At 42.2% G+C, this 11,326-nt stretch overlaps 1 protein-coding gene across 1 annotated transcript; it reads right to left on the bottom strand.

The window, feature by feature from the left end:
* Positions 1 to 1,369: 1,369 nt before the first annotated feature.
* LOC110920853 (UDP-glucuronate 4-epimerase 3) lies at positions 1,370 to 3,171 on the bottom strand. The gene has a single exon (XM_022165057.2). The coding sequence runs from the start codon at positions 2,940 to 2,942 to the stop codon at positions 1,656 to 1,658; it is 1,287 nt and encodes a 428-aa protein (XP_022020749.1). The 5' UTR covers positions 2,943 to 3,171; the 3' UTR covers positions 1,370 to 1,655.
* Positions 3,172 to 11,326: the final 8,155 nt, after the last annotated feature.

Genomic DNA, 11,326 nt, shown 5'->3' with positions numbered 1-11,326 from the left:
TAATAATAGATCGCGAAGCCATTCCAGCAAAAGTGTCCAATCCCGGCCCTTGGAAACAGATTCATGGGGTTTCGGCTGAGTTTATTAAGGTGGGTATCGACCTTAAAAAGGCTATCAAAGGGGTGGTCAGCCGGGGCTCCTCTATAGCTTTTAGGCTCGACATTTGGACTGGTTCCAAACCTCTTGCTAAGGTTTTTCCAGCTTTGTTCGCCATTGAAGCTCATAAAGGGTGTAAGGTTTCTGACCGGTTTGCTTTGGGTGTGGGATCCTCGGATTGGAGTTGGGTTTGGAAGAGGCCTATCGCTTCGGTTTAGGTGGGTGCAGAGTTTTCTTGCCTTCTTCAACTGCTGTCGGATGCCGGTCCAGCGGGGCTGTCCAGCAATCGGGATCAATGGCGTTGGGTCTTTAGATGATGCTGGTAGCCTGGTACTTATCCGGTTAGAAATCTAAAGAAGGCCATTTGCGTATCTGTCCCAAACCAGCCTTCTTTCACGTTAACTTGAAAAAAACCGGATTCATATGAAAGTGAGTATTGTTGTGTGGTGGGCGGTTAGAGAGCGTCTTCCTACCAGAGGCGCTTTAGTAAAAAGAAACATTCCAGTAAACTCAAATCAATGTTGCTTCTACGAGGAGAATTTTGAAACTTGTGAGCACATATTTGTTTCTTGTGGTTTTGCTCAGTTTGTTTGGCAAGCCTCTTACAATGGTGTAAGATCCCCTGTGTGTTCTTTTTAGATTTTAAAGACTTGTGAAACATCAGTATGCAAACAGGTCAAGAACGAGAAAGAATCTTTCATCATGACCGGCATATGGAGTATTTGGAAGTATGCAAACCCCTTACTGATCTAGTGCACCAAACCTCCTACTGGTCCCACTCGAGGCAGGACGGAAGTACATCAAATACCACGAGTGGAACCATCCCAAATGACTTGAACCACTTACCCAACCACCCACGAGTTAGTAATTATAGATTCTTATGAAACAGAGGAACTTGCTTTACATCATCATCTGCTAGAGCATAGTGCACCAAGCCACCCAACCCCCTAATACAGTGCACCAAACCTCCTACTACTGGTCTAGCACACCACACCTCCTACTGGTCCAGTCGGGACGGGACATCCGTCCAGCGCATCAAACCTCCTACTGGTCAACAGTCAAGTACTGCGAGTGAAACCATCCCAAATAACGAAGATGTACTAACCTTTGATCATAGAAATGAAAACCGGCGTGTAAATGTAAGATGAAGTTAAATTACGGAAACTGATTAGTGAAGACATAAATTATTATATGAAACTTGTTACAGACAGTTAAACTATAAAGGAGCGCTTGCATAGTTTATAAACCATGAACAAGAAACACATTAAAACAATAAACTAAACAAAGAATCATCATGCAACCAACCAAACAAAAACATATAAAGACAACAAGTTCAGTCAAACAACTTAACACCAAAACCTTAAGAAAATAAACTTTAAAACCTAAATTATTTAAAGCATTCTAAATCTAGATCATCCAATTAGTCACCAGACTGTACATCTAGAATCTTCCATAAACTGTTCTAAGTCTTAACACATCCCCTAAAAGAATGCATACAAACCAAACACCATGAAAGATCATAATCAAATAAAGGATCCATACTTTAACCTGTTACCACCTCACCAAGAACTCTTCTTCTTCCCATCATAAAACTCAAGATACCACTTAACAAACTTCCCCAACCCCGTTTCCAAATCCGTCGTCGGCCTATACCCAAGCTCCTTCCTCGCCAGCGTAACATTCGCATGCGTAAACGGCACATCCCCATTCCTCGGCATCAACACAACCTTCTTCTTCGCTTTCACCTTCAACAACTTCTCCAATATACTAACCAACTTATTAACCGAAACAGGCGAAGTATTCCCCAAATTAATAATCCTAAACTGCGCTTCCCCTTTCTTCTTCCCACCACTCCCCGTACTCTTCTTCGCAGTATCAATCGCCGCTAAACACCCTTTCACAACGTCATCAATGTAGGTAAAATCCCGAGCCACAGTCACATGCCCCGCCCCTTCATATATCGAAATCGGTCTCCTCTTTAATATATCCCTCGTAAAAAAGAAATACGCCATATCCGGCCTCCCCCACGGTCCATAAACGGTAAAAAACCGCAACCCAGTAATCGATAACCCGTAAATATGATTATAACTATGCGCAATCTCCTCACCCGCTTTCTTCGTAGCCGCGTAAAGACTCGCTGGCTGATCCGTCCTGTCCTTCTCCGAAAACGGCACCTTCGAATTCAACCCGTAAACCGAACTCGACGACGCCCACACGATCACCGGCTGCGGATTAACCGATTTCGCAACCTCTAACAAGTTCACAAACCCATCCACGTTACTCTCAACATACGAATTAGGGTTCACCATAGCGTACCGTACACCCGCCTGTGCAGCGAGATGAAGCACGTGACTAAACTTCACTAAACCAAACAATTTCCTAAGCAAAACGGCGTCGTTTATATCGCCTTCCACAATAAACACACCAGCACGATCTAACAACTGTAATTTTCGCGCTTTTTTTAAACTGACGTCATAATACGGATTAAAATTATCGAGTCCAACGACGCCGTTTCCTCGGCGTTTAAGGGCGACGGCGGCGTGAGATCCGACGAAGCCGGCGGCGCCGGTGACGAGGACGATGGGGGCGGCGCGTGAGCGGGGTTTGGCGGAGGATTTGACGTGGTTTTCCCAGGAGGTGGAGCGGAGGGTGCGGCGGGGGGCGGTGGGGGAGGGCGGGGAGAGGAAGAAGAAGAGGAAAATGAAGGCGAGAAAAACGAGAGTGAGTTTGGGGAGGGTGGTGTGGAGGCGGAGACGGTGGTGGAGGAAGTGTAAAGGGGATTTTTCCGGCTTGAATTTGCCGGGAGTGGTGGGGATGTTGTCGAGGATGGGGTTTAGAGGGGACATTTTTGGTAGGAAATTTGGGGTTAAATTAGGGTTTTTTGGGAAAAAGATGAAGAGAGAGAGAGAGAGGGTAATGTACTGAATTGGTTTGTTGTGTGTACGTCTCTTAAATCACCGAAAATTGCAGAGGATGGGGGAAGATGGTGATAATAATCATCTGGTTCTGGTAGGAGAAACCGAGAGTTTGTATTATTATATTGAAGATATCGAAAGTTGATAAGTTCATGGTTACCTTTTTTTTTTCTTTTGTGGAAATAAAAAAAAGAACAATTATGTATTTATGTTTGTACCAAATCGGCAAATCCACTTCGTTGTTTGACGAAAGTTGGTTTATTTATTTAGTTTAATATATAAAAATAAAGATGAACATTTTTTTTATTAAACGAACGGAGATAAACAAATGTTTCACTCATTCATTTACGTTTGTTTATGTTTATTTGTTTATGTTTGATCGTTTGAGTACTAAGACAAAAGTCCAATATATGTGTGTGTGAGAGAGAGTATGTGAAATTCTTTATTACAAAAGTTTATTTATATTTGTTTATCTATGTTCATTAGTGTTTGATTGTGTTTGTGGTTAATATTCATGAACTTTTCGTTTAGAATATTAACGAATGAAAATATGCAGACATGAACATGCTCATCTTCTTATAACAAATATAAACTATTGTTATTATTATGAACTTATGTCGTACATACAATTGGCGTGACTTATCAATAGTAAAATATGTTCTTTGTGAATGTTCACAAGTTTTTCTGAAGATCACAAGAAAAAATATTATAAGATGCTGAACATTCTTTTTTAATTTTAGTGTTTTGGCAAGTAGAATGTATGTAATACACTTTTTAATATATTGAATATGATATTTTCAAAGGGTATATTGGCCATCTATCACACATGTCACATGTGGTATATGTGGATGGTGACTTACCCTTGTTGTAGGTCCAGTTTTTTAATGTGATACTACGATATGGTCTATGACTCCATGTTCTCGATGATGACAGAAGAGAAATGTCAATCGACAAATACTAAACGTATAGAGGCTCCATGATCTCTTTGATAATGCGATGGAGATGGAGAAGGGGGAGCGCCAAGACATCCATAATCCATTTGCAAACTTACGAACATAATTATGTAAATTTAAACTTAAGAATAAAACTTGAACCATCGATAATCCATTTTCTTTCAAGTACAAACATATGAAAATCAAGAATGGAAATTACGTGTTCCCGACTTGTGAAGTCTCAATGGGGTGAAAGGATTGCGATTGTTAAACGGCACCATCTGACCATCATGACTCGTGAACACCAAGTCGTCTCTAAGGGTCCAAGGGTTGTCTCTTTTGGTATTAAGGACTTTCACGTTCATCTGCCTCCTACTTGCCTTGGCCATAATGCATAGGGTTGGCAAAAAAAACAAGCAAGCATGACGAAAATGCCTCGAAAGCCGAAACATTCAGGATGAGTATTCAGGTATATGGGACTGCATTTGAGATTGATAAAAGAAAATCGCAGGTTCAAGTACAGGTATGGTATTAAGTGTTAACCGATTCGATTACTCAAAACCATATGCCTGAACCAAATACCCACTGTTGAGACAACAAATATTAGACCAAAGATAGTAGCAAGGGCGGTTAGGCAGAAGGGTTAAAGGGTTTAACCTTGCCTAACGCAGGTCGTGGGGTCCCCCCACGTTTGCAAGACGTGGAAGGAGGTTCACTAGTTTATATTTCTTGTTTGAAGATCCAATTCTGAAGTATTGTTCAGAAAAGGATTGAGGAACAAAAAGAATAAGTGTAATGTGAATGTGAGTGAGAGACACTTGCGTGAAGTAAGTGTACGATGTGAAGGACCAGAGTTTGAGGAAGCAAATCTGATCTGGGATGTCCCTTTGATAAATGAAGTGTCACTTATATAGGAGAGGACATCTCCCAAAGAAGTATTCATTTGACTAGTGAACCAGCTTGCAGTGAGGGGCTTACCCTTTCGGGGGTTGAAGCCTTTTGACCCCTGGGTAATAGCATGTACTCTGTGGACCTGCATTGCTTTTACGGCTGTGGCTGGTGAGACTGTTTGGGGATGTGACTTGTTCACTGTTCACGTGTTACTTTACTCCATCTCCTCAGCTTTTTCAACCATTGAACCTTTTAACCTTTTGGGCGTTTACATACTTGGTCATTTTATTTGGTCTCGGGCTACCCCCGTCATCAGCCCCCCAAGTCAGAGGTTTTTAGGAGTAGCTCAAAGACTTCTGACTTTTTAAGCATTATTTTATTCCCTGAAGGTTTCAAGGGTTCAACGCTTGAAGGCTTGGAGGGTTGTCGACAGTTAATGTTTGAATTTTGAATATCTGACGGTTGATTTGATTGATGTGTAGCAGTTCGTAGGGTGGCGGTTTTGCAGGGTGCACTGTTTTACATTATTGCCCCTATATTAACTTATTACCTTATATTTTCTCATTTTCTTTTTCATTATTCCATCAAGTTTTCTCTGCGACTCCTTCCCGTTTTCTTCAAGGTTAGTACCGGTTCTCTTTGTTTCATTACGCTTTTCATATTTTGCAAAAAATGGGTGCCCTTAAGGATTTAGCGAAATCCTTTTCCCGATTAACCCAAGAGGAAGTAGAGTTGTTTTGTATGGAATATGGTATTGGAACTAAGTTTAAACCTACTGCCCCTGCGTGTGATGCCTCGATTGACAAATGTCCGGCTGGTTTTGTCGCTCTTTATTGTCGTCATTTCGAGTTTTCAAACCTTCGTTATCCATTTTCCTTGTTTGTGTTGAACTTGTTGGAGTATTACCGAGTTTCCTTCGGTCAGATTCATCCGAAGGGCATGGCTAGGGTTTTGCATTTTGAGGTTTTGTGCCGTGCCCTCGGATATGATCCTTCGTTATTGCTTTTTCGCCGTTTCTTCCGTTTGGCCAAAAATGGCGATTGGTTTACTTTTGAAGCATCCAAGGTTGATTCCGGCCTTATTTCATCCATGGTTGCAACACTTGGGACTTGGAAGAATCGTTTTTTCTTGGTTTCCGATACTACTGTTCCTTTTAAAATGGTGTGGAGGCACCCGGATGCTGTTCTCAATGAACCGGAACCCCTTATATCTGATTTGAATGATGCTTTTTTGAAAGCCATCCGTGAATGCCCTTCAAGGGTTCGTCCCTTTCCTGCGCATTTGCTAGTTTTATTAGGGGTTAATAAGTTATCGGAAAAAGCTAATCGGGATCCGGTTCTGATGAGAGATGGCACGAGTATGCATTTTCTTTTCCACCTTTCTTGTATTTTTCTTAATTTGTGTCTCATGTTTTATCTGTTTTGTTGCTTGCAGTTATGTCTGCCTTGGATTTCATTAAAAGTGATGACACTTCGGATGTGGTTTTTGGGGATGTTCCTGTTATCCCTGATGAGAATGTTGTGGTTAAAGGTGCTGAACAAAGGTTTGAAGGTACTGGGTATGTTAGTGTTTCGAATGTTAAGGGTTTTTCTAAACCTCTTGTCCCCAAGGCTTCGACCCGGCGATCTACTCGTCGTTTGAAAGGTGCTCCTCAATCCACCTCTACTGAACCGGTGGAGTTGAGTGATGATGTCGAAGAGTCTGGGGATCAAGGTGTTGAAGCGGGTTCTGAAAGAGAGAAGAAGTTAGTTGTTCATGGCAAAAAGGGTTCGGCCAAGAAGGTTGCTGCTGCTCCTGTTCAGGGTTCTTCGAGCATGGACGTTGAAGGGTTGGATCCAGATGCGGTTTATATGCCATGTTGGTCGGTGAAAGTTGACGACAGTTTTAAAGATGCTGCTGTTTGTGAAGAGGCCTTGAGTCATATTGCTCCTCCTTCGGTTCACAAGACTATCTCCGAAATGGATGATGATGTGATGCTGTCTCGTATGATTCTTAGTACTTGCAATCTTGCTGCCATGCTTCCTCAGGGCGTTGCCCGTTTTCGTCAGAGGATGCAAGAGTATGAAGAGTTTTCCAAGAAGAAAGACAAGATGAAGTCTTCAATGGCAGCGATGAAGAAGGAGATAAGTAGCTTTGCTGAGAAGGAGGAAGCTTGGTCGAAGAAGGTTGAAGGCTTGTCAAAGTAGCATGAGATTGAGATGAGCGATTTTAAGAAGAGTTTTGAGGCTGATCGGTTGAAGCTAAAGGCGGACAGGGAGGCTTTATCTGTTGCTCAGAAAGCCTTTGATGAAGAGAAGGAGAGCCTGAAGGCTTCGGTTTCTCGTGCAACTAGTGATAACCATTGGTTGATTGAGCAGGGCTTTCAACAGGTTGTCACCTACCTGCTTCATTCTGCTAAATTTAACTCCGCTCTTGGTGATGTTTATACAAAGTTGCTTAATTTGGGAAAACACCAAGGTCTCATTGCTGGTTACAAGTTGCATGAAGCTGGGCATTCTCTGGAAAAGTCCCTCTTGTTTCGTCCCGACGCTTCTGATGTTTTCAAAAGCTCAGTTGAACAGATGGAGAGGCTAACCTATCCTTATGTTCATCAGGTTTCTACCTGCTTTGGTAAGCCTTTGTCTTTTTTACAGGACTTGAAACCAAAGGGTCTTAATGAAAAGGTTTGTGCTGAAGTCTTGGGCTCACTTTCGAAGAAAAGATCTTATTCCGGAGATAGTGATGATACCCTCTCGAGTGTGCCAGATGCTCCGAAGGATGTTGGCTTGGAGACTTCAGCGGTGGGTGATGATGGTGGTGCAAAGGTTAAGAAATCCAAGAAAGCCAAGAAGGCCAAAGCTGAGGGTTCTGGTGTCTCCAAGCCTTCTGCTATCTGATGGTTATTCGTAGCTTTCTTAGCAAAACAATTTATGATTTGTAATGTTATTTTGAACAATGTTAGGTTTCCAGGAACCCTTAAGGTTCCTGTTGGTGGTGTGTTGGGCCTGTATGGCAATTTGAACAATAGTTTAACTTGCAAGTTACTAGAACTTGCTTTAACTTTTATTTGAAAGTCTTTCATGACTTTCTTTGCTATGGTATGATGGTTAATTATACTACTTGGGTTGTGTTTTTATGTTTATGCCTGCTTTGCTGAGTTTGTTTGGTAGGCTTTAACCCTTCAAGCCTTTTGGCTAATCGTAGGTGGGTTGGAGCCTTCAATGTTTCAAGCTTGTCACGTGGGTAGCTTGAAGCCTTGATAGCTTTTGGTTTGGTTTGTGTATTTTGCCGACGGATTTTCTTTTTGCTTGTATTTTTCCTTGGATAATTTTCCTTCTCTTTTTAACATTGTCTTTGTTGAATTTTCGTTGTCTTTATGTTTTTTACACCTTAAAGGGGTCAGTGCTGCAGACACTTAGCCTTGGTGTTTTTTAACAAAAAGACATAGCACCTATCCTCTTTATTATTTCTTTGTGGTTTATTCGACTTCGTAAGCCTGTTTGTTGGTTATATTTCTAAGGCTTAAGGAACAATTGGTGTAGGTTGTTCAGACCTGTCTATGAGACAATTTTGTTTTGGCTTAATAAGTCTCATGGAGTTGTATTGATTTAGGAACTCACCCCTTATATAGGTTCATTCAACCCTTGAACCTATTGAGCGATGTGGCCTGGGAGCTCATCCCCTTACATGGCCCTTTCCATGGAGTTTTTTGCTAGGTTCTCAACCTGATCTTAGGATAGAAAGACAAGTTTGATAAAACAACTTCATTCATTCAAGCAATACCTGCTTTTTTTTACAAAAGGTTTTCATAGTGTTGTTCGAGGTACATTTTGACACAAATCAAACTTTCCTGTCTAAACATGGAATCTTCTCAGGGTCTTGCCGTTCCAATGCCTTGGAAGCCTTTTGCCTTCTGAATATGCTAGCTTGTAGGACCCACCCTTGTGTGCTTCGAGGATGGTGTATGGACCTTCCCATTTTGGGCCCAGCTTTCCTTGATTTTCTTTTTTGCTAGCTTCATTGTTTCTAAGGACTAGGTCCCCTGGCTTGAATCGTTCATTCTTAACCTTCTTGTTGTAGTAGGCTTCCATTTTCTGCTTATATTTGGCTTCTTGGATTGCGGCTTGATCTCGGGCTTCCTCTAGGAGTTGTAAATTCAACATGGTCTCTTTTTGGTTCGTTTCGGGATCCATGTTGACGATTCGTTGGGTTACAACTCCTATTTCAGTAGGGATTACGGCCTCGGATCCAAATACCAAGCTATAAGGTGTTTTCTTGTGGCTTGTTTTTTCAGTTGTTCTAATTGCCCATAGAACACTAGGCAATTCTTCGAGCCAATTGCTTTCATATCTTCCTAATCTTGTCTTGATGCCTTCCACTATGCTTCAGTTTGCCCTTTCAACCTGGCCATTTGATTGCGGGTAAGCCACTGAGCTGAAGATCTGGTTGATCCTGTACTCTTTACACCAAAGGCTGAAAGGCTTTTCAGCGAATTGCTTTCCATTGTCGGTGACAATCACTCCCGGTAACCCATAGCGGCAGATGATGTTTTCCCAAACGAAGTCGATGACCTGTTTGCCTGTGATCTTTGCAAGGGGTTTAACCTCGGGCCATTTGGTGAAATAGTCTATTGCCACTAGCAAGAATTTTGCTCCTCCTTTGCTTGGAGGGAATGGTCCAACAATATCCATTCCCCACTTATGGAATGGCCATGCCGAGGTTATTGGGACAAGATCATGTTTGGGACTTTTTGGGATTGGAGCATGAATCTGACAAGCATCACATTTCTTCAATTGCTCGGTGGTGTCGCGATGCATCGAGGGCCAAAAATATCCAAGGTTCATGAGTTTTGCAACCACCGACCTAGCTCCAAAGTGGGCTCCACATACACCTTCGTGAATTTCTTTGATCAGATACTTACTTTGCTCGGGACCAACACATCTTAGCAAGGGGGCAAGGTAACCCTTTTTGTAGAGGGTTTCTCCTTGCAACACATATTGTCTTGCTTTGATTTTAACCCTTTCAGCTTCTACTTGATCATCGGGTAGTTCACCATTTTGAAGGAATTTTTTGATGGGAGTCCAGTTTGGATCTTCCTCGGTGACTACATCTTGGACCTCCAATTCATCAATCGATGGAGCCTTCAACACTTCAACCAACACCTTCTTGGTGAGGTGGGCAAAGGTGAGAGATGCTAGCTTACTTAAGGCATCAGCCTTTTTGTTTTGGGACCTTGGAATTTGTTTGATACTGCATGCTTGGAAGGTATTCATCAATTCCTTGGATTTTTCTTTGTATCTTCTCATATTGGGTTCTTTGGCAACGTATCTATCATTGACTTGGCTTGAGACTAGTAATGAATCTGTGAACACTTCAAGCTTTTGGACTTTCATTTCTTTGGCCAGCCTTAAGCCGGCGATCAGTGCCTCGTATTCAGCCTCATTATTGGTGGTCTGAAAATCAAAACGAAGAGCATATGTGAATTCTAACCCTTCAGGGTTGACTAGAACTAACCAAGCCCCTGACCCTTCAACGCTTGAAGCTCCGTCGGTAAATAGCTTCCAGGCCTCAAGGTTGGAGGGTTCAGTGGTGGTAGTGTTTTCTTCGTCAATTGTTTGGTTTGGAATTCCACAAGGAAGTCGGCCAAGACTTGGGCTTTAATAGCTTTTCGTGGGACATAGGTGATGTTGTGCTCACCTAGTTCCACTGCCCATTTTGCTAACCTTCCTGAGTTCTCGGGTTTTTCGAGCATATTTTTAACAGGTTGGTCAGTGACCACTTGTATAGGATGTGCTTGGAAATACCTCCTAAGCCTTCTAGCTGTTTGAACTAGGGCTAGGGCAAGTTTTTCAAGGGGAGGATATTTGGTCTCAGCTAATTTTAAAGTTTTGATGAAGAAGTAAACGGGTACCTGAACCGTGTTTCGTTCGATTGTGAGGACTGCACTTATAGCTTCTTCAACAACTGATAGATAGACTGAGATCAACTCTCCCGTTTCTGGAGCTGCAATGTCTGGCAAGGAGGCCAGGTGTTGTTTCATCTGGTTGAATGCTTCCTCAGCCTCATCAGTCCACTTGAAATCCTTCTTATCCGAACAATTTTTAAGTGTTTTGGAGAAGGGTAGGGACCGTTCGGCCAGCTTGGAAGTGAAACGCTTCAAGGCAGCAAGTTTTCCGTTTAAGCTTTCAACCTCTTTTTTGGTTTTCGGTGGCTTGGCTTCGAGAACAGCTTTTACTTTGTTTGGGTTGGCCTTGATGCTTTGTTTTCCGACAATGTGACCCAGGAATTTTCCTTCTTCGAATCCAAATGAGCACTTTTCAGGGTTAAGTTTCATGTTAACCTTTTTGAGATTTTTGAAAGTTTCTTGGATGTCGTCAAGCATTTGATACTCCGTCTTGCTTTTGATTACCAAGTCATCGACATAGGCTTCCATGTTTTTGCCAATTTGGCTTGCAAAAGCTTTGTCCACCAGACGTTGGTAGGTTGCTCCGGCGTTCTTTAGTCCAAAAGGCA

Source organism: Helianthus annuus, chromosome 17 (genome assembly GCF_002127325.2).
Source record: "Helianthus annuus cultivar XRQ/B chromosome 17, HanXRQr2.0-SUNRISE, whole genome shotgun sequence".
Lineage (NCBI taxonomy): Eukaryota > Viridiplantae > Streptophyta > Magnoliopsida > Asterales > Asteraceae > Helianthus > Helianthus annuus.
The sequence above is the reverse complement of the archived record's forward strand: the minus strand, read 5'-3'. Positions and strand labels throughout refer to the sequence as shown.

Excerpts from the sequence above, each read along its gene's own strand:
- LOC110920853 (XM_022165057.2), bottom strand. The coding sequence starts at position 2,942 with ATGTCCCCTCTAAACCCCATCCTCGACAACATCCCCACCACTCCCGGC.